We start from the raw sequence: 23,396 nt of genomic DNA on the forward strand, positions 1-23,396 counted from the left end.
CACCTGTGGGGGTCTGGGGGTGGTGAGAAAGCCACCCTCACACCACCGCCCCCATCTCTCCAGCCACTAGCCGCTGACGGCCCTTTGCTTGGCAGGTGGTCCGTCTGACATGGTGGGCCGTGTGCCGAGACTCCGTGTACTACACCCTCTCTGTCATCGTGCTCATTGCCGTGAGTTTCCTTCCTGCCCCTGTGCAGGCACATGACCCCGGCCCATCTCTGTCCCTGGCACTATAACCAGAGGACCCAGGGCACCCCAACCGTGGGCTGTGCTGACCATTCACTGTAGTCAAACTGACCAGTCCCCTCCCCGCTGTGCCTCCCTTGCCTGAAAGCCTCCTACCTGACACCTTGGTGATGGAGCACATCCCGGGCCCACCTTGGATTCGAAAAGGCCTTGGAAAAGTCAGAGCGTGGTCACACGGTCCACGCAGTTAAGTTCAAGCCCTTCGCTCATCGGGCCCTCGGATCCTCACGCAGAGCCGGGTTTCCTGAGAACCAGAGTTTCTGGGTTCACAGCTCACTGCAGAGCAGGAAGGAGAGAAGCAGGCTGGGGGCAGGGAGAGTGGGAAGCAGGGGCACCAGGGAGAAAAGCCGGAAGAGCTGGAACAGTGATTTCTAGAGTCTGGTAGCGTGGAAAGCGAGGGGCGATATCCCCGCAGTCCCCCGAGGGCCAGGGTTCCTTCATGGCACAGGACACCGGCTACTGCTGAGGAGTGCACCATCCAACAAGGGAGCCATTTCAATCCAAGTGGTGGCATATGGGCAGGTGCATGTGGTGTGCCCAGATTGACTGGAATGTGCTCCCCCCCAGACACAGTTCTCAACCTTACACCACCCAGAGCCACCTGGAAAGGACGGTCACATCCCTCGTACTGTCTGTGGCTGGGTACCCAATCTCCCCCCAGGTCAATAGCTTGAAATAGCAAGTATTGATCACTCTTGTTGTCTGTGGATCAGAGTCTGGGAGTGGCTTACCGAGCCCTCTGGTTCAGGGTTTCTCACGGGTGTTGGCGCTGGTACGAGGCTCTCCTGGGGGAGGATCCACTTTTGGGGTCACTCATGCAGCTGTGGATAGGCCTCCGATCCCGCTTGGCTGGCTGTTCCGCAGCACAGCTCACAACAGGGTAACTGGCTTCCTTCAGAGGGAGGGTGAGAAGGTACCAGGGCGGAAGCCCGTTCTGCCCATAACCTAATCTTGGAGGTGACAGCTCCTCACTTTCACCATATTCTCTTTGTGAGGAGCCAGTCCCTGGGTCCAGGCCACATATCCAGGGGTGGTGTGAATGTCAGGCAGGGGGTTCCTGGGACCCCAGCCTCCTACACCCCCCAAAATGAAAGTTACAGATAAAAATCATTGACCTGTACATACACAGTTGTAGAAAAGAATCAACGTGATGTTCAAAGTATAAAAGATGAAAACATCCTTCAGTGTGTAAATGTCTGGGCACAAAGACGCTACAGCACTGAATGGTGGAATCCGTTGTCCCATAAAGGAAAAATCTCTGAGCCCAGAAACCACCAGCACAGACTGAGGCCGTGCTGGGCTGGAGCCTTAGACCCCGCGAGCATTCCTGACATTGACGACGTGATTTTCCAAAATTAGGAATGACTCCTGATGAAATCGTGGGTGGAGCCCAAGTACAATCATGCCTCCATTTACATGATAGCTACCTCACTAGAAAATTAAATATTTATTAAATACGTAATTTAAAAAGGTATAAGTACTTTGATTTATAAAATAGAGTTCAGTTCTGGGCTCAGATTTGTTTGGTTTTGTTTTCCCCGTTTGCCTGAATGTTTAGCAAGACCTTTTAAGTAGGACGTGTGCCAAATGTGGAAAACCCCTTCTGAGAGAAATATCTCACAGGTTCTAGACTGGTCAGCACCCTGGGCTAAATGCCAGTAGCCTTTCATGGGGTTGTAAAAAACTAAAAATATCCCCCACAAGTGTTCTCACGTTCTGGCGGGGGAGGGCACTGGGCACTCCTCTGTTGAGTGCCCTTGCCTCGGAGCCTTGGGTTTGGGGAGCCTCACAGCGATGCCTGGCCAGGAATGACTCTCTCAGAAGTGGCCCCTACAGCAGCTTCTGTGTGTGACGCCTGCCATGACAGCCAGAAGAGGGTCACAATGGGCCCAAGTCCAGACAGCAGCCCCCTGGCTTCTTCTGGCATCCGGTGTGGGGACCCTATGTCTCCAAGATCAGTTGGTGGCCACAGCCCCTCCACCTGCCTGTCCACACTGGGCCTGGCCAAGGTGGTCACAGGATCCCTCCCCTGGACCACAGAGGTGTCATTCATCTGGGTCTGTGCCAGAGATGCTCGGTGGAGTTGTTGGGCAATGTCAGTGGCCTCTTCAGAAATCATCATGACCGCACCGTCACCCCTGGCCTCCCTTCAAATAGCACAAGTGGGTCCTTTGCCCTCAGAATTTCCAAAGGGGTCACTTTTCTATTTTAAGAAAACGATATCCCTTCCCTCCCATACACACGAGTCCCCTGGATAGGCAGGTACATAGGTTTGTAGGTAGAGAGGCAGGGGTCCTTTTAGTTTTTAAGAGTGTTGATTCCAGCAAGGCTGTGCCCTTAGTGATGGCAGGTTGGCCCCAACAGCTACTCGGACCGTCATGAAGCACAGGCCGTTTCTCTTGGGAGGCTGAGCTGAGCCGCATAGTCTGGCATCTTCTGGTCTAGGTTTCGACTAAGGTCTAAGGTCACCTCCTCCCGTTGAGAAACCCGGAAATGGAGAGAGGAGCCCAGCTTTGTGTAGAAATAACAAGGCAATGATATGTGAGCTCGGAGTGTGTAGGGACCTGTGTGTGTTCTTTTGGAATAAATAAGTCCCCCACCCTTTGTTTCTTTTGCCTTCCAGTTCATATATGATGAAGAAATCGTGTGGTAAGTTTGAAGTTTGTTTCTTGTTCCTTTTTTGGTAGTATTCTTCCTCATTGGGTTCATTGAATCTTTTTTGAAATTATTTTTACAAACATGAGCTTTTGAACTTGCAAAAAGGGCGTCGTTTGAAGCAATCACACCTTTATTCTTTCAAAGTGACAAAGAATCCCTCAGTGTTCCTGCACTGCCAAATAACAAAATATATTTAAAGCTAAAGTAACGAAAACAGTGTGGTGTTTTACACCGGGGTAAGCGTAGGCCAATATGGAATATGGAACCAAGAACCCAGTAATGGGCCCATTTCTTAGCTGGGGAAATATGACAGCTGTCATTACAGACAGTGAGTTAGGGAGAGGGTCTCAGACGCTGCTGGCAAAACTGGGAACCCTATACAGAACAGAATCACATCGGATCCCTCCCTCACACCTTATACAGGAATAGATTCCAGATGAATTAAGGATCTCACTGTAAAAAGGAAAATTAAACAAAATAGAATAAAATATAGGGACTCACCATTATGACCTTGAGATAGGAAATGACTCCTTAATTCAGATCCATAAAGCAGAAACTTTAAAGAAAAGATTGGTGTATTAGCCCTATAGGGCATGAGTGTATCATATGTTCATAAGCCATAGACATGATCTCTTTATGACAGTGATTCAGAGTCCACATCCTCTGTGTTTGTGGGGCTGTACTCAGGAGGCCTGGCTGAGGACAGTCAGCTGGCTGACGTGAGCAGCCATGTGCTCTGGGCCCACAGAAGCCTGCTTTTGGCCCCCACCCAGCCCCTAACCCACTATGTGAGCCAGGAAGCCACGCCTCATCTGGGCTCTCCTTTTCCTCGATGGGGTCGAGGGTGGTGGCAGTGGGGTCATCTACAAATCTCTCTGTGGCTCTGCTGGTCTGTGGGCTCTGACAGTAGAGGAAGAGCTCCCAAACCAATCGTACCTTATACCTAGCACATAGTAGGTCTTCAGCATGCAGCTGTCGGATGACCAAACAGATTAAGGCGTGTGGCTACTCAGAGGCTTGTGGTCTGAGCTACAGATCCCTGCCACGCGTGGGGTTGAGCGCTGCATCAGCTAGACGGCAGTGGTGTATATACCGGAAGACTTCTGCCCCGCCCCTGTGTTCAGCCCAGGAGGCTCCTGTACCAGCCCCTCTCTTCGGGCAGTTCTTAGGGCCCCTTCTATACCGACAGCCTTTCTGGTCCCTGGTCGGAATCTCTGGTGAGCATAGGGTCTCTTAAGCATCAAGTCAGCGTGACTATGGTCACTCTCCTCTGTGAGTCCTGCGATGTGGTGGCCCTGGTCCCTCCTTTTTCTCCGTGGCTGATGGGACTCTGCCTGAGCCCTGCAGGCCCCCTGTAGTTGAGAAGAGCCCACCATCAGCCTTCTGTGTCCCCAAGAGGGCTTCAGATTGTAGGACAGGCTGGGGAAGACTCCCCTGGATGCCGGAGTTCTGGGCCGGGCTCCGGGGCCAGGCAGGATCATAGGACTTCCGGCCCTGCCCCCTCCCCGCCCCCTCTGCCAGTCACCCCCAGGCCTCAGTGCTGCGGGCCTCCCCAGCCCTAACCAGTCTCCTTTCTCTCTTTGAGGTGGGAAGGCCTGGTGCTCATCATCTTGTACGTGTTTTACATTCTGATCATGAAGTAAGTACCTTCTGTCTCCTTCTCCGGGGCAGTCTGACGCCTTACTCTGTTTCCTGCTCTGGCCTTTCATTAGAGCCTGGACAAAACTAACTGATAGACCTCCCCGTGACTTCCAGCCGGCCCCGCTTCTCTGGAGGATGCCCCCCTGGGGTGAGGTGTTCAGATACTGTTTTGGGGTGCTGTGCAAACCCGGGCCGGGGGAGTCGCAGCTGGTGGGTTGCAGATGAGGCTGCTCGCAAACAGGTAGCAAGCAAGCCCTCTTCCTGCTCCGTGCTGATTTCTCCGTGCCCGAGTGGCCGCTCTTTTCTGCTGTCACTGTAAATCTCCTGATAGTTTCACACCCCTCTTTTTTGAAGAGCCGGGTGGCCTCACTTCTGCTCCAGGCTTTATCCAGCGCCATCTGTCACGGCCGCTGCCTTGCACAACTTCTGGGGACACCACTCACAGCAACGAAAATGCAGACACTGGGTCCCAGGTCGTGTGATGCTTTTGCGGCCCTTTGAAGCTGCCTGGGTCAGAGTGCTCTCAGAACTGCCCATGAGGAATATTATTCAGCCATAAAAAAGGGAGGAAATGGTGTCACATGTGACAACGTGGATGAGCCTTAAAAACATGCTAAGTGAGAGGAGCCAGTCACAGGAGGACAAATACTGGATGATTCCACTTCTGCGAGATACCCTAGGAGAGTCCCAATTCAGAGAGAGAGTAAATTCGAGATTACCAGGGGTGTGGGGGAGGGAGTGATTACTAATTGATGAACGGGCACAGAATTGTTGGAGATGCTGAAACCATTTTGGGAAGTAAATAATGGTGATGTGATGGTTACCCAACATTGTGAGTGTAGTGAATGGCAGTGAATTGTATGCTTAAAAATAGAAAAAGTTAAAGTAGCAAATTTGATGTTGCCTGTGTTTTGCCACATTAAAAAAAAAAAAGGAAAAACTACCCAGGAGCTGAATCATCATCTTCAGGTTTTACCTTTTTCACACCTCCAGAAATAATTAAAAACAACACTGAGCTTTACGACATTATGAATCTCCACGTTTATATCAAACATTTATAATGTGTTGTGAAAACGGGTGATAAACTGTCAAGTGCAGGAGGCTTGTCCTCAGGTGAACTCCTCTCTGAGCGCCTTCCAGTGAGGCGGGGAAGCCTGGGGTCTGAGACGGAGACAGTGTCTTCTCTGGGCCTGGCTGTGAGTGATTCAGAGATGGCCCGCCGGGCAGCCCATAGGAGTGGGACTCAAGGCTGTTGGGAGGACAGCCTGGTGACAGCTCCTTGGAGCCTGTCCTTCAGGCTGACCTGAACTTCTCTGGTGAGGACAAGCTTTGGACGTGTCTAAGTAGGCGTCAGTCATGTGTTTGGAACTGAAGATTCCTTACGCCCCCAGGAGGCCACTGACAGCTCCGTGGAGCAAGCCCTCCGACCACGCGTTATTCTAGGGGTCCTGTCGGGACTGTCAGCTCAGATGAAAGCCTTCGGCTCCCCCTTGCCCCCGGGACGCTCCCGGGGCCGGGTGTGACTGTGTGTGCACAGGGGCGGCGGGAGGCGCCCCCCCCCCCCCACTCCTGCCAGGTGTCTCCTGCGGCTCTGACCTCCTGCCTTCGCTTCCAGGTACAATGTGAAAATGCAGGCCTTTTTCACCATCAAACAAAAGACCATTGCAAATGGCAACACGGTCAGCAGTGAGCTGGAAGATGGTAATGATTACTGTGATACTAGCTCTGATGACCCCTCCCTGCCATTGCTGGGGCAAGGTAAGGCTGAGCAGACAGGAGTGGCCAAAAGGGTCACCAAAGCCTCTCTCCCATGCTCTTTCCTGCACACACACACACCTTCCCTCTAAATTGTCACTCTCTTACTTTGGGTCCCAGGGCCCTCCATGAGGTGTGGCTCAGATTTACATTTGCACAGAAGGGAGAAGGACTGACAAAGTCAAACCCTCACACCCTGGGGACGTTCGGAGCCTGAAGGAGGCTCCAGGCCTGCTGGGCTTTTTTGAAATGCGGTGAATTACCTCCCCGATCCCTGGGAAAGGTGGTGGCAGGAGGCTGATGACTTGGGGTGACAGAGCAGACTCAGGCCTCCCTGTGATTTCCCACACGCCAGGCCCAGTTCAGGGGGAGGACTCTGCTCTGGAGGGACCTCTGGCTCGTCGCCCAGAGCAACAGCGAGGCTACGGAGGGCAGCCGCGGAGCAGAGCGGGAATGCCCAGAGTGGGCCCCATGGAGCCCTGCCTGGGAGCCCTGCCCCGGGGCGCGGCAGCCTTGCCTCCTCAGCTGCTCTTTGGCCCCGCTGTCTGGGGTTCTGGGCCTCGGGAGCCAGCCCCTGTGGTCCCTGCCGAGCTCCCCTGGTCCTCTAGGCCCACCTGGCTCCCACTTTGGAAGCCACATCTTCATCCACCGGTTACTAAGGGATCCGTCTGTGGGGCCACCTGCCAGCAAGACCGGAGCATCTCCATTCTGCGAGCCCAGTGAGCGTTGGGGCCTGAATGGACCCTGGTAATGAGGACGTGGGAAAACAGATTGGGCTGGCATCTCCAGTCCTTCTTAACCAGCATGCCAGGTGGACTGGCCACCTGAGGGTCTCTCTCCCATGCACCCGGGCAAGTCACGTCCTCTTTCAGGCCACTTTAACTCCTGCGTGGTGTCTGTGACAGGCCAGGTGGTCCCGGGGACCTGTTTGCTCGTGTCTGGGACGTGTGGGGGCTGGAGTGTGTACTCGTTGGCCCCCTTGCTAGTCCTTACTCCCGGGTGGATCCGGGTAGTGCCCCTTCCCCTGGACTTCAGGCAAGTTTGTTCTGTCCCGTCTCAGGGGACCCCCTGGGGAAGACACCTGTTGCAGGTGCTTGAGGCAGGAATGAATCTCTCCATATGGGAGAAGGCTTTCTAAAGAAAGCCCCTGGGGAGAAGGTACCAGTGTCCAGCCTGTGGAGCCCGGGGCTGTGTCTGTGTTTCCTGTTGCATAAATGTGGAGCAGCCTACCGGAGGGGGGATCCCGTTTCCAGGACAACCTTCTCAGAGGGGAGGGACGGATGTGGCTGCTGGTTTGCATTTTAGCTCTGCAGATACAGTGGCTCTGAGGTCCCTGTTACAGATCCCCCCCACCCCCCACCACACACACACACACACACACACACACACACACACACACACACACACAGCGTCTCAGGACAGAGGCTGATTTCTGCTGGGTCCTGCACACAGAGATTTAGTGCTCCCTGGCCCTCTGCACCTTCATGGCAAAGAAGAGAGATTCCAGGTGGTGGGTCATTCAGATCCGCGGAAGAAGCCCAGTTCTTCAAGTGCCAGTCCCCAGAGCTACTTTCCACCTGTGTGGGGGAGGTAGGACACCTCTCCCCAGTGTCCTATGGGAAACATATGTCACATGCAATATAGCGGGTGCCTCAGCCACTTCCCTGTTCAGGGCAGTGGGGATTGCTGTGAGGCCGCGGCCCTCCTGGGGCCTTTTCTGGACCTCTGTCATGGCTCTGTCTCCGTTCCTTTTGTACCCAGGGCAGTAGGACCTTCCCCACAAATTTGTTATTTCCCCCCAAATATCTGAGTCCAAGATAATTTCTAGAAAATTGTGAGATTAGACACAGGACTGCTCCCCCACCCCACCCCCAAAACACAGGGCAAGGAAGAAGATAGGCCTCCTTCCAACTTTGATGGGGGGGGGGTGGGGGAGGTGTTTAGATAAAGACCAAGGAGAAAAAGGTGCAGGCCTGGAATTGGAGAGAAGGGGTCCCAGAGAAGCAGCCTTAGGGATTTCGTAGCTGGCTGGCGGAGGACTCTGTGTGTGAGTCACTGCAGGGCAATGCCCCCTCAAATAGACTGAGGCAAGAAGTCCCCAGGAACCCTGCAGGGGCTGAGAAAGGGGCTTCAGGAGTTGGCCTTTTCAGCCAGTGTTGCTGGGAATCTTCCCAATGCGGCGAGCCCCCGCCTCCCTGGTCCTCGGCCTGCAGGCAGGTCCCCCTCTACCCACCCTCCCAAGGAAGTCCAAGATTGCTGGCCGGTAGAGTTTGTCTAGAGCCCACGCATGCGCACACGGCTCTGGCTTTCCTGTTACCGGTTTCGGCACTTCCTGTATCAAATCAACATTTTTAACCCAACCTCTTGACAGGTTTTTGGCCTTGTTACTACCACTCTTGCAAAATGCCTTTATATACTTAGATGTTCTTAAAGGTCATATGGTTCAGTTCACCAGATCATCTCTTTTTTGCGGGGGGGGGGGGGGGGGGGGGGGGGGGGGGGGGGGGCGGGGAGGCGCGGTGGGCGGGGCGGGGGGGTGGTGGGGAGCGGCGGGAGGGGGATAGCATTCTCCAGCTTCATTTTTTGTTTGGATGTTTGGGTTTTTCTAAAACTCCATAGGCTCCCTCCTTCTGAGCCCAGTGCCCCCTGCCCCTGCCCGGGGATGCCTGTGTCAGGGCTCGTTCTAGAATGGACCTGGACGGAGCCTGGAGCCTGCAGTCTCGCAAGGAGGGAGGGATTCAGGCTTTCCTAGAGCTGCGAGGGGTGGTGGGCCCAGAGGCTCCTGCTCCTCAGAGTGGGACAGAGCCAGGGAAATCGGCTGGGAGAGGGGCCATCCCCAAAGCCGGGGACCCTGAGCATTGAAGCCCCCTGTAGCAGGAACCCTTCTACTAACTCCTTCAAATAACCCCCTGGCCACCATCAAGAATGCTGCCCCCCGGCTCTTGGCATCCACCGCAAGCTAATCACCTCTGGCAATCTCTCTTGGCCTTTGTCTCCTTAACTCTCTTCTAAATTGTAAGTAATCTGCTTTCATCCAAGCGATAACACGCGCATTACAAAAACCAACCAACCAACCGTGACCTCAGCGCAAGCCTCACTGGAGGTTAGTGTCTGTCTCCGACAAATGCATGGTCCTCCTGGCTTTGTTTCTAACCCACACGCCTCCTGTCTGCTGAGCCTTGCTGCCTGTTTGGGGAGAGTGTGCATGTCTGGTGTGCACTTGTTCGTGTCTGTGCCATTAACTCTGGCGAGGATTTGCTCTTGACGACTCCTGCCCAGAAGGGGACCCTCACCGGGAGCTGGTGACCGGTGCAGAGGGGAAAACTCCACCTGCTTCTGTGTGCTGTGTTCCAGAGTGGTCTCATGACTGGCTCCTCCAGGGCTCAGGAGTTAGAGGTCCAATCCCTCAGGACTCCAGCCCTGAGCGTGTCTGTGAAGGTGGCAAGGAAGAGGCCTGAGGCCTGGAGAGATTTATTCTTCAGCCTTGTGAGGGGGGAGCAAAGGGTCAGAGAGAGCTGCCTCCCGGCCGGAGGGTGTCCATTTTACTGGAGACCCTGGATTTGGCTAGCAGTTCACTGTGAGCCTTCAGCAAGTCGGCTGTCCTCTTGGGTCTCCCTTGCCTCGTTCAGGGCCTGTGAGCCATATCTTTGCCCTCATTGCCGGCCTCGGGGAGAGCAAAGTCAGATGTATCCTTCTCTACCAGGTGGGGATGGTTGTTGGAACAGCCCGTGAACTTGTGGGAAGTTTAGAGCCAGTGTCGTGTGATGCTTTCTAGCATTTTCCATCCTAGAGGGCCCTTGTCAGTCTCTAAAGTTTCCTCTGAGCCTCTGTCAACAGAGGGTAAGAAAGGTCCCCTCAGAGTCACAGGGTGGGAGGGACCCTGTCTGAATTACAGATGGGCTTCCCAGGGAGGCTTAGATGAGGAGCCAGAAGACCCCGCACTTGGCCAAGAGGGGCCCCAGAGAGAGGGGGCATCATCTGGCAGCGGGGCTGGGTGTGGAGTGTCTGCTCATAAGGAGTCCTGTAGCAAGGGACCACGGGGCCCGGCGAATAGCCCACGTCGGCAGGTGGTCCACTAGGACTAAGTCAGCCTCCCCAGCGGGTGCGGGGCTCAGAGCCCAAGGAGGTCTGCAGCATGAGGGGAAGTCATGAGCTCAGTGCTGGGGTGTTGTCCTTAGGGAGATGTCAGCACTAATTGTGGCATTGTGCTCAATATAGTGAAGGAGGAGCCACAGTACAGCAAAAACGCGGTGGTGATGGTGGATGAGGTCATGAGTTCCAGCCCTCCCAAGTTCAGCTTCCCGGAGGCGGGCTTACGCATCATGATCACCAATAAGTTTGGGCCCAGGACGCGACTACGGATGGCCAGTAGGATCATAATTAATGAGGTACGTTTGCGTAAAGGGCGTTGAGAGTGAGTAGACTGGGGTGATGCGTTGCGCTTTGAGGAGGCCCTGGCTTATCAGGGCGCTTCCTGCTGTTAGGGCCACCAGGATGTCCTTTATTGCTGCACCTGTTGAAGGAAGGAGGCGCAAACATTCCCTACGGGCAGCAAACGATCGGATCCAGAGGTGTGTTAAGGCAGGCCGCAATCGAGTACCATTTCCACGATGTCCGCGGACTATTTTGTGACGCGCTCCAGTAAAGCTAATTGGAGAAAGGCCAGTCAGAAGTATGGATTGTGTCTTTAAAGTGTCACTTAGAACAAAAAAAAAGGTGAACACATACCTGTTCTCTACAGATGCTACAACTCTAGAAGAAAACCAAGAACAGAGGCGGATGGCAGTTATCTCTGGAAACTGCCTTTTTCACTCTACACCCTGATGGGCCGCTTGAATTTTGTGCCCTCTTTTTTATTTGGAAAAACAAAAAAGTTTTAATGCCATATAATATACACACAGTGTAGCAAAGATGCGGGGTTCTAATTGCTCACCAGTTTGTTCAGTCTTTGCCACATACGTGCGTGTGCATATTGGGAGTTGTGAGTCCTTAACCCTCAGACCCAGGTAGTTATCAGAGAGCTTGAAACTTTGATAGCTAATAATCGGTAGTTAGCACCTCAGGTGTATGCAGGAATGATATCACACAGGACTTAAAGGATGTGTACTTTGAACACGTCTGGATTCATATGTCCTCCGTGTGGAAGGTGTATTAAGAAAGAGAGTGCGGGGCGCCAGGCGGCTCAGGCAGTGAAGCACTTGACTCTTTAGCTCGGGTCATGATCTCTGAGTTTGTGGGTTTGAGCCCCATGTCGGGCTCTGCGCTGACAGTGTGGAGCCTGTGTGGGATTCTCTCTCCCTCTTGCTATGCCCCTCCCCAGCTCCTGCCCTCTTTCTCAAACTAAATAAATAAGTAAACTTAAATAAAATAAAATAAAATAAAATAAAATAAAATAAAATAAAATAAACATTGCAGATTTTGGATCATTCTGAATCATTTTTTTGATTCAAATCAGTAAAATATGAATCAATGAAATTTTACTGAATTCTGGGTATTTTTCATGAGCATGATAAATGTACCCATTGAGTGGGGATAGGGACCACTCTGAAGGATTTGGGTATATAGTATCTTTTTCATGGGATAAACACCAGGGAATTAATGGGGGTTTTGATGAGCTGGGAAAATACTGTCCTGCCCCCAGATGTTTCTTCAGGCTGCTGGGAAAATCTTGCTCCCCCTCACCCCCCCGGGTTGGGATTGACTTCCCTGGAAGGCAGCACTGGGAGCCAGAAAGGCCAGGCTAGTAGAGAAAATTGAGATAATTTTGTTTTATTTTTAATGTTTATTTTTGAGAGAGTGCAATTGGGGGAGGGGCAGAGGGGGGTGGGGGTGGGGGAACAGGATCCGAAGCAGGCTCTGCGCTGACAGCAGCAGATGTGGGGCTTGAACTCATGAACTGTGAGATCGATCACGACCTGAGCCAAAGTCGGACACAGCCAACTGAGCCACCCAGGCGCCCCTGGAAATTGAGTTTTAATCTCACATTAGCCACTAACTGGCTTAATCTTCCTGGGCCTCAGTTTCTCTAACTGAGGATGTTTGGCAGGAGGCTTACAGCACTAAAAATTTCAGTGACACACAACTCTGCCTGGAGGCTAACCAGTATCTTGGGGTCAGTGCATCAAGCAACGGGAGTGGGAAACCCAAATGCCCAGATTCAAAGTTGTTTCTTAAGACCCTTGGTCTCATTCAAATGTTCAGTTATTTTAATTCCAAAGTGTTAGAGCTGTTTGTAAAGGTGCAGTTAATCCGTGGTAGATTCTAGTACTTGTGGGACAGATGCCCTTATTTGTTCATCAAGAGAGGGCAGAGCAGCTGAGATGGTTCTTGCACGGGGTGGGTGGGGGGTGTTTGGGGGCAGCGGGGGGATGTTTGGGGGAACGTGTGAGAGGTATGGCTTTCCTTTACTCCAAGGCTACACCTGACTGTCCTCCCCTGTGGCCACTGCAGTGAGTTGCCGAGGGGCACAGAATTTCACCCATCCTCAGTTTCCCCTGCCTCATGAATCCGTCTCCCACCTGGGTGCTGGTCTCTTTGAGCTGGTGCATCTAGCTGTCATTTCCTGAGCACCTGCTGAGTGCCAGGCAGGTGCAGGATGTTTTACCTGCGTTTCAGCATTAATCCTCTTACCATCCGAAGATGCTACTTGCCATTTATCAGAGAGGCAAACTAATTTGCCGAAAGCCACACCACTAACATGAGGGTAGAACAGGAATTCCCACCCAAACCTGAGTCTAGACTATGTAAGTGGGACTGCATAGATCATTAGGGGCACCTCCTCTGCCCCTTCTTTCTATATCTTTATTCCCTCTATAATAGTGCCTGCTTGGGTTGCTTTTAATGGCCTCTTCCACGTGGCAGCCCCTGGAACATCAGGAAGTAGTTGCCACACCCCGATTTTCTCCTTGAATCTAAACACCCTTGGAACCTCACACCCTCCCTGATGTAACAGGGTTCCAGTCCTCACCATCTTCCAGTTTGTCTCTTGCAGCGTGGGGATCCATCGCCTCCTTTGTGTTACAATCTATGCCTCTTTTAATACAACCTTAGGTAGCTTTAGATAGTTCTCCAGGTACAATTCTCTGTTGGTTCCTGTTAAGCTAGAATCATGACCTCTTCACATTTCTGCCATTCATGTTGCCATTAAGTCGTGCCTCCCTCCCTCTTTACAATTCTGTCCTTGCACAGGTAGGTTTTTGTTTTTAACTACAGGGATGACCAGTCTTTGGATGCTACTTGGGTTTGTTACACAGGTAGCGAAACACTGTGCCTGCATATGTGGGCTTAAGTCACAGGCATAGATCTCTTTGCTCTTTTCAGTATGCTAAGTGTTATGGATACACTTGTAAGAAAAGAATTTTAAAATCTTCACCCCACCCTAGACTTCATGATTTAGGAGTCCCTGCCTAAAACCAACATGAAGACAGATAAATGGTCAATTCCTTTTTTTTTTTTAAGAGAAATAACATGTGTCTATTTTCATAATGATATCTTTACTTCTGGTAACCATGAGGATAGGCATTGGACACACAGGAAGAGAATAGTGCCTTGGGGGACACATTCACTGACTCTTTGTTTCCTGGTGAAGAATTGGGAGAGGTATATAAGTGTCCATTGTGTGACAGTCCTTACCCCAAGGCCTCATTCAGACGGACCCACTGGTGTTTGTAATCAGAGCCGGACAAAGGGGAAGTGTGCACAGGAAGGCAGATTCCTTGGAAAGTGAAACCTATTGATGTCTTGTAATGTGGCTTCTGCCTTTCCCTGGCTTATAGAAGCTCATGGACTTGGTGAGGAAGCCAGGCTTCTGCTTGGGTGGAAAGGAGGCGGGCTTTGCCAGTCACTACGAGATGGGGCAGGGAAAGGGACAGGTGGGTGGGATTCTCTTTCTCTTCCTCTCTCTCCCCCTCCCCAACCTGTGCACACACGCTTTCTCAAAATAATAAACTTAAAAAACTAAATAAGGGGGGCCTGGGTGGCTCAGTCGGTTGAGCGTCCGACTTCAGCTCAGGTCATGATCTCACAGTCCGTGAGTTCGAGCCCTGCGTCGGACTCTGTGCTGACGGCTCAGAGCCTGGAACCCGTTTCAGATTCTGTGTCTCCCTCTCTCTCTGACCCTCCCCTGTTCATGCTCTGTCTCTCTCTGTCTCAAAAATAATAAATAAACGTTAATAAAAAAAATTAAAAAAAAAAACTAAATAAAAGGACTGCCAGTGTCAGGTGTTAACAAGGATGGGAAGCCATTGAAATTCCAATCCGTTGCTGATTCGAGTGCGAAACAGTTCACCCCTGCGCCTGCTACGTGGCCTCGAATTGCCACTCCTCAATACCCAAGGGAAATGAGTGCGTGTGTCCAGAAGTGCACAAATGTTCACGGTGACATTGTTCATAATAACCGAAGAAGGGAAACAGTCCAGTGCCCTTCAGTAGGCAAAGGATGCATTGCGGGTTATGCAATGTATTACTCTACAGCCGTGAAAAATAGTTAAGTTGCCGAGTCGTGCGACGCCGTGGATGGATTTCACAGATATTGAGTGAGAGAAGCCAGACACAGCATAATACATATTATTTGAATCCATTTATACGAAGTTCAGGAACAGCTAAGCGATGTTTGTAAAAGTCAGCGGAGTGGTTACATATAACGGGGCATATGAACCAGGGAGGTGCCTGAGGGAGTCTTCTGAGGGGCTGGAAATGTTCTGCATCTTGATGTAGCACATCATCGAGCTCTACGCTTCATAGAAGTGTACTTTTTGCACAATATACATTTTAAAAATTAAAAACAATGATGCAGGCTTTCCCTGTGACCGTCTTCAGGCAGCTTGTAAATGCCCGCCGGAGGAATGGGCACCGCAAATGGAAATGAGCAAACTTCGATGGATTCCAAGGTTCTTGGGCCAGTTCCCAGGCAAACTGGCCTCCAGGGGTGTGTTCCAGAAACCTGGAAGGGCTGTGTGCTTGTAAGGAGCAAAGCCACCGTGCGATACTCTGTAACATGTCTTGGCGTCTGACTTGCCTCCTGTCCACACAGCGGCAGAGACTGATCAACTCGGCAAACGGTGTGAGCAGCAAGCCGCTTCAGAACGGGAGACACGAAAATATCGAGAATGGGAATGTTCCCGTGGAAAACCCTGAGGACCCTCAGCGGCAACAGGAGCAGCAACCCCCACCCCCACCACCACCCCCGGAGCCTGAGCCCGTTGAGGCTGCCTTCCTGTCCCCCTTCTCCGTGCCCGGTGAGTCCTGGGGTGCAGGGCCCTCAGGCTAAGCTGTGGTCTTCAGGAGGGAGGCCCGGACCCATGAGGAGCGGTGGGGGTGGGGCTGGTGTGAAGGGTCGACACTAGGTCACCGGGATTCTTTGGAGACACTTGATAAATATGTCCTAAGTATTGATGGATTAGCGCTGCAGTGAGACGCAGGCATGCCCGGTGTAGGGGAGCCTGTGTGCCACAGAGCACGTCGGCTGGAGACACGGAGCGGGGAGGGGCACCAGGAACCCCCAGTGACTGCACTTAAATGCCCAGGGCAACTGGTCTTTCCTTTGCAGTAAGAAAAAGCAGCCAGCACTGTTGTTTTTATGGACCTGCTCAGACTCTCCAACCCTACATTTGCTGGGACAGGACATTCTAAGGCCACAAATTACACCTTATACAGTTATACCTTATACATCTGACGTCTCCTGCTCGTAAATAGGTCAGATCAGGCCACCACTCTGCCCTAAGCCCTCAGCATTTTCACCTCACTGAGGTGTGATCTCTGAAGTTAGTGTCCTCTGACTGTCAGCTCCTTGCTGACCTCACCTCCTGCTCTTCTTCGTGTGCCCTCTGCTCCAGCCACACCGGCCTCCTCACCATCCTTCGTAGAACATACCACAGACGCCCTACCTCAGGACCTTTGCACTTGCCCGTCGCCAGAATGCACTTTCCCTCGTGGTCCGTAGGGCTTGCTCCCTCACCTTCTTCGGGTCTCTGTTTAAATGTCTCCTCCACAAAGGCAGGGATCTTTGTCTGTTTTGCTCATGCCTGACACACGGTAGGTGATTAGCAGGTGTCTCTCCAGTGAGTTCACATACAAGAGGAGCCCCAAACACGCCCAGGGTACCTTCATCTTTAACCAAGTTTCTTCAAGTCCTAAATAGGAGACAAAGCCCCTCCCCCCCACCTTGGAGTTTTTATCTTGGCATCTGGTCATTCTGAAAGGCGGAAGAATTCCTTTTTTTTTTTTTTTTGTCCAGAACTTGATGTTTTTCTGAAAAGAATTCTGTGTTTAACATCAGGCTCACAGAGCACCTAATTTGGGAGGTGGCTCTGTGGAGAGAGAGGCTGTCCAGTCCCTCATCCCCATTTTCTGGGATGACTCTTGCCCCCAGGTAGATGGCTTGGGCCTACCCAGCTGCAATACTCTGCCACTGTGGTTTATCTTTTCTCTTTTCTGAGAGAGAGAGAGAGAGAGACAGACAGACAGACAGACAGACAGACAGACAGAGTGAGCAGGGAAAGGGCAGAGGGAGAGAGACACAGAATCCGAAGCAGGCTCTAGGCTCTGAGCTGTCAGCACAGAGCCTGATGTGGGGCTTCAGCTCACGAACCGTGAGATCATGACCTGGGCCAAAGTCAGATGCTTAACCAGCTGAGCCCCCCAGATGCCCCCTCGTTTATCTTGAAAATAGAGCTCTTTGGGATCACAGGGCTGCCTCGGAGTTACTCGATGAGTGTCTCCAGGGTGTGCCGATCACAGCTTCCCAGGGTCTCTTCCCAAAATTCAGGGTCTGGTTCTAAAACACAGACATTTCAAAGCCTGGCGTGGGACCTGGGAATCAGCATTTTCAAACCTTCTCTGGGGGATTCGTGGGACCTGGCCAGATTAGAAATTGATGCTCTTGGTCAGTACCTCCCAGCCTTCTTTCACATTAAGGGCAGACCGGGAAAGTGAAATGTTTTTCCGTCACTGAGGTCGCAGAGGGGCCCATCCTTGGGGTTCAGGCCTCCCCAGGTGTTCCTCTGCTGACCAGAAGGCTGAGGGGAACCGGGTCTCTCACGTCCCTGACACGTCCACCCACCTGCTGGAAGACTTTGGGGGAGCAAGGGCTGTACTCAAGCGCCTTGTCTTGTGGCCTGTGGGTCGCGCTGTGCTTGGGCGGGAGCTTGGTCCCTGGGGCTGGGTGTGGGGGTGCTGAAAGAATACGTCGTCTTCTCCGGATCCTGGGAACCTGTATCCGATTACCTGTTCGGACACATTGCAGGAGAGAAGATCTCATGGGGCAGGATCCCGGGAGGGCAGTGTGTCCACCCGAAGCAGAATCTGCTCCAAGTCCAATGAAGCGGGACAGGGCCCTGCCCCGCCTAGAATTTTTCACTTCTGTGTTCATAAGAGGTCCAGGCATAGGCCCGGAGTCTGGAACCCCAGCTACTCCCACACAGCCCTGCATCGTAACACTACCAGCCCACTTCCTCTCCCACATCCACACAGGGCAAGCACAGGGCCTCAGGGCTGCAGGCACCCCAGGGTTTCAGTTCTTCAGGGGCTGAGGACCAGATGCACTGGGGGCTGGGATGTGGTCACACGGAGGGAGAGGCAGCCGAGGTCCAGCCAGCCTTTCCGGGGAGGAGCTACCGTTCCATGAGTCGTCTTCTCCAATCCCAGGAGGTGGGCGACAGAGTCCCCGTTTTGCAGATATGGGGCCTGATGGGCCACAGCCACCACCCTTCATGGGCCACTTCATGGGGATCCTTGTCTGGACGTTGCCCACCGTCCAGGACTCTGCAGGAAACCGAAGAAGGGATATGTCCTTCTTGACAGCTGCTGTTGAGGCAGCCACATGTAAGGACCACTCACCTCTCCATTTCCTCAAAACCTTGAGTTTGGCAGGATTGGGTGGGGTGAACCCCAAGGCCTGCTGTCCCTTCCTTGTTTTTGTACTGGGACCTGGCGCTTCTCAGAGAAGTGACTGCGGGGAATGGGATCTAGCTCCCTGTGCAGGACTCTGGGCAGGTCACGTCCTGGGCGAGATGGGGAGGGGGCCTCTAATGCTGCTATCTTGCCAGGGCTGGGGACCAGGGAGCTCCTGGGCTCTGTGCCCCAGTGAGTCCTCCCGCAGGGACCTCTGCCCTTCCTGGTGGCCCAGGGCTTCCTGTTGCTCCACCTTCTTCCTCAAGCCAGAGGCTCCAGGACATTCCCCAGGGCCCAGCTCGGGACAGAGCCAAGTGCAGGGAGCTTCCTGCCAGGGCTTGCCTGTCCTAGCCTTCAGGAACAGGCCGGGCTTCCTGTGTCCCTGCAGAAAGCTCTCTCCCCCTTTGTTTCCCCAGGGGTGGATGTGTTTCCAGGTGTTGCCTTGGAAACCACAAGGTACTTCCTGCTCCTCCTCTTGCCCTCACCTCTGCCTCCTCTGAGGAGTGGGGGGTGGAAAGGGAGCTGTGTGGCTTTTGCCCATCCAGGTGTGTACAGCGGGCAAGGAGAAACGAGGCTCGTGTGTGGCAGAGGTTTGTAGGAACTTAAGGGGGCCCAGAGCCTCTGGGAAAGCCCACGTCTGGCTCCAGGCCCTTCGGCCACCCACTCTCGCTCACCTTGTTTTCAGTTCATCTCTGATGGTAGCTTCACAATGATCTGGGGCTGGGGGCCGGCCCCAAGGGCACTTTAGGGGCAGAGGGAGCTAGTGGGCTCCTAAACTGGGCCCAGGAAGAGATCATGGGCGAGCAGGGGTGTGGATGGGAGGAAGGGAGAAGCCATTCCTCTGGTCAGCTTGAAACCAGCCTAGCTGCGGTGTCAGGAATAAATCGAGACCCACTGGTTCTGTTCACAGCTCTTCTGTGTCATCAGGGGCAGCCTGGGAGGCAGGCTCTGGAATCCAGATGTCCTGGGTTCAAGTTCTGGTTCTACCACTCACCAGCAGGTAGCCCTGGGGAAGCTGTTTCGCCTCCCTAAACCTCTGTCCCTCAGTTACATTAACTGAGTTATAACTGAGTTATATCCAGCTTTTCACATCTTTCCCTGTTTGGACTACAAGCCATGTTCTGGAAAGGTCACAGGTGCCAGGATCCCTGGAGGCCGGGAGCTGCGGTCATCCTGAGCGTCAGGGGGCACCTGCTGTGTGCCAGGAACCCAGCTCTGGGCACTTTGCAGATAAGACAGTGTTTCTTTTCAGTAGATATTTGCGTACAAGACGGTTGTGGGCTTTGGGGATGCAGGTGGGAACAGGACAGCCACGGTCTCTGTTCTTTAGGAGCTTATAGCTGTGTGGGGTAAGTCCAAGCAATTAACTACGGGAAGCATTCCTTAACGCACCGCTGACAGGTGGAGGAGGGGCCCCAGCCTGTGGCCCCCAGGCTCTGCCGCCCGCATGAGGGATCACTGGGCTTGTGGGTTGGAGCCGGAGACAGGCAGCAGCCGCCTGTCCCTGGTGCCCACCTGGCGGCCTTCGTGCCCACCTGAGTTGCTGCTAGTATTATATTGACATCAAATGTAGCCTTGTTCTTCCTACTCCGGGCTGCAGAGGCTGGTTAACAAGCTTCCCAGGCCAGCTGTTGGCTGGGGGAAGAGGAAGGGGAGAGAAGCTTTTTCTCCCATGGAAACTGGCCTGCAGCCTGGGAACTGCTCTGAAATTGCCAGCTGGTGACCGTGAGTCCCAGCCTGGCCGGGGAAAGCCCATCGTGCAGGCCGTTTGTGGTTGACTTGTGGTCTGTGAGGCCCCCGCTCTGTGGACCAACGGGACGCCTTTCTTCTGCCCCCGAAAGGGGAAGGGAGTCCCATCGTGTATACCGGGACGCTGGCCACTGTTCTCACAGCGCTGGGGACTTGCTGGATGTCAGGCATGGAGTGAAAAGTCAGGGAACCAGGCTCTTAAGGGGCTTCTGTGTCCCCTGCCCTGTTCTAAGAACTTTCTGTGTGTTTTCTTTGATTTAATCTTCACAACGCGTGAGGTGGGGACAGTTCTCTCCATTTTGCAAAGCAACGGGAGGCACAGAGAAGTGAAGCGACTGGCCCCGAGAGGCTGTGCGACTTCCCGAGCCACACAGCCATTAAGTGGGGAGCCCTCTTCCAGCCTCTGCCTCTCGAGCTGTGGACGCCATCACAGGCTGGTCCCCTGGGCAGCAGAGTCCCAGACCATGAGCCCCAGAGCTGTCATAGAGCAAGCAAATGGCCTCAGGTGTGTATGTATCCTGGCCCTACGAGGCAGTTGAGCGCCTGTCAGTGGAGAGACTAGTTTGCAGGTGTGCCTTTCTGAAGTCCAGGGCCTTGATTGGTGCTGGAACAGTAACAGGAGGTAAAACTCACCGAGCGCTACAGTGGGCCAGGCAGGGCACTTGACGTATTAGCCCGTCGAGTCCACACGACAACCGGGAAGGTGCGTGCTATCATCCCCATTTCCCATGTGAAGACGCTGAGGCGCAGAGAGGCTGTGTTGCTCAAGGTCTTCAGGAGGAGGGGGCAGAGCCAGGATTTGCACACTGGCATTCGGACCCCAGACGCACTCGGGGCGGCACGGTAGCCCAACCAGCGAATTGCCAAATAATCTGTGGCAAGGAAACTGTTGAAACGAGCTGAATGACGGGCCTTTTGGGGACCTCACATGCTCTCATCAGGCCTTGGATGGCACGGCTGCACCTTCTCTTCCTTCAATATAGTAGAACTCAGCACAGGCGACCTGGAGGTTTCGGGACGCTTTTAGGGCTTACTCTTCCCCAACCCACCCCATCTTTCTCACTTCTAGGTGGCACTGGAGCAAGCTGCCCTGGCTGGGAGGAGAGCAGTCTATTTAGTCTTTTAAAACTCTGTTTGGGGCGGGGGGGGGGGGGGTGCTGCAGAAATGGAGCTCTAGAAACCCATGGGCACGTTCTTGCTGCTGAGCCCCTTGGCACATCCGTGAAAGCGGTAGAGAAACCCGGGTGCCGTGCGCTCATTTACATGTGAAATTCCGCGCACGGTTCCCGTCTGTTCCAGGCCCCCAGAGACACGGCTCTGTACGGTGGAAAGTCTCTTGTTCTTGCCTCTGTCTCAGGAGCCACCAGAGAAATGGTCTCGTAAGTCAGAGTCAGGATTTCAAAGGAGCGTCCGTGTCCTTCACCGCGAAGCCCTGAGGTGGTCTCCTCACAGCCCAATGAGAACAAACGCTGGCGGAGCATTTTTACTTTTTAGTGTAACAACTTCATCCTTTTTAAATCTTACCTCCGGTGTAATTAGCACAGTGTGATATTAGTTTCGGGTGTATAAGCTAGTGATTCAACACTTCTATCCATCGCTCCGTGCTCCTCATGATGAAGTGTGTCCTTCACCCCCTAGAACAGCCGTATGGATACAGCGGTCGCTTACCATAGGATTCACACCTTTAAAGTATACAGTTGAGCGGTTTTTAGTATATTCACAAAGTTGTGCAGCCATCACTGCAATCCGTTTCGGAATATCTGTACCACCTCCAAAAGAGGCCCCTTTCCCCGTTAGCAATCATGCCCCATCCCCCCATCTCCTGGCAACCACTCCTCTGTCCCTTTGGAATTTATTCTGGACCTTTCATATGAATGGAGTCATGTAGCATGTGGCCTTTTGTGACCGGCTGCTTTTACTACTCAGTGTGGTTTCAAGGTTTATCCGTGTTGCTCTGAGTGCTAGCACTTTGTTCTTTTGAGTGGCTGAACGATCCATTGTATGGATTTACCACATTTATCTGCCAGTTGCTAGTCATTTGGATGTTTTCAGTTTCTGGCTGTGGGTGGTTTATAAAAACAGATAACAGAGCATACTGGAGAAAGAGTCTCAATGGTTTGTTTTTTTTTTTTAATCTAATGAAAGTAATTTCCCTCCAGGTCTCTGTGATTAGTGACAGATGGTGTCTGAATACTGGGATTGAAAGGGATCTTAGGAGTTTAAGACCTATCTCCTCCTACAAAATGGGAAACTGAGTCCCAAAGAGGGGCAGGGGCTTCCCCAAGGGGCAGTCTTGAGCAGAAGGAACCAAACATCCAGGCACCTGCCCAGGAATCTGCTCCGTGATGTCCCTGCCTCCAGGCCAGGGCAGAGCAAGTTGGGAGGTAGGAGGTGAAGGGGTCCAGGACCCATCAGCTGCTGGGGTCCCCAAGCCTCTGCAGATGCCAGCAACATGAAGCCCACCAGGCTCCCTTGCGCTAAAAAGGGAACCTTTTTTTTTTTTTTTTTTTTTTTTTTTTTTAAGTAAGGACTTAGAGATACGTTGTGGATCCCAAGAGCACAGAAACCGTTGGAGACATGTCGGGTCTGGACTCGGGGCCTCAATGGATATCAGGATTCTTCCTGGCCCTTGTCTTCATTTCTTCACATGCGCCTCTCTTTTCCTTGCCTGCAGACTGGCCTTCTCAAATTCACTGCCCACGTGGCAGACTGTGGCCTCCTGTAGACCCCAGACCGACCCGTGACAGTTCCAGCCTCCCTAACTTAGCTCACTGGTGCTGTATCTGAACTCCACAGTCCTGAGAGAGAGAATGCCATTGGTCCAGAGGTCAGATGTCCACCCCTGGTCAGTCTACTGTGCTAGCCACCATGGCTTTGGTGGCCCCTAAGAAGGGTGGCCCTGAGCAGGAGGGTCTGGGCACATGCACGCCCGCATCCCTCGTCGGACCCATGACAGCTGCCTCTAGCGCTATCAGGAGATGGTGGCTGTAGCCCTTCTAGACTAGAAGTTAATACAGAGGAGATGTAGGTGCCCTACGTGATCATGGGAAGGGCACTCTAGTCTGGACACCGGCTGTGATGATGGAGCCCACCCACTGAGCCAGCTCCCACCGCCGCCACACCAGAATCAGGGCGGTGGGGAGCCAGGGTGTGACAGAGCTGCTGAGTTCAAGATCTTCCCATCAGAGCTGGGATCCAGGGACCGGGAGGCCGCTGCCACAGCTGTGCCTCAGCTCCCACAGCAACACAAACTGGACACTGGGACGATGGCCAGACCTCCGGACTGTCTCTGATGTCCACGCAGCTAGTGCCTGGGCACGGACGCCCTGTAGCAAATCACAGTAATCCCCCGAGCCCTGCTTGACCAGAGTGCCTCTAAAGCAGTAGGAAGGCAGCCTGGCCCCGCCTCCACTCTTCTCACAGGACGGACGCTCTTTTGAGTCCGGGACTGGAGCTGC

At 53.1% G+C, this 23,396-nt stretch overlaps 1 protein-coding gene across 2 annotated transcripts in view; it reads left to right on the forward strand.

Moving 5' to 3' along the window:
• SLC24A4 (solute carrier family 24 member 4) overlaps window positions 1-23,396 on the forward strand; it is a 172,250-nt gene that overhangs the window by 120,272 nt on the left and 28,582 nt on the right. The window contains exons 7-12 of one of the 2 annotated variants that reach the window (XM_043556876.1): window positions 96-170; window positions 2,870-2,895; window positions 4,490-4,543; window positions 6,161-6,303; window positions 10,519-10,688; window positions 15,332-15,536. In XM_043556876.1, the coding sequence (XP_043412811.1) occupies window positions 96-170; window positions 2,870-2,895; window positions 4,490-4,543; window positions 6,161-6,303; window positions 10,519-10,688; window positions 15,332-15,536 (673 nt within the window). The remainder of the gene's footprint in view (window positions 1-95; window positions 171-2,869; window positions 2,896-4,489; window positions 4,544-6,160; window positions 6,304-10,518; window positions 10,689-15,331; window positions 15,537-23,396) is intronic. The other variant, XM_043556877.1, reaches the window with a different exon arrangement.

Source organism: Prionailurus bengalensis, chromosome B3, assembly GCF_016509475.1.
Source record: "Prionailurus bengalensis isolate Pbe53 chromosome B3, Fcat_Pben_1.1_paternal_pri, whole genome shotgun sequence".
Lineage (NCBI taxonomy): Eukaryota > Metazoa > Chordata > Mammalia > Carnivora > Felidae > Prionailurus > Prionailurus bengalensis.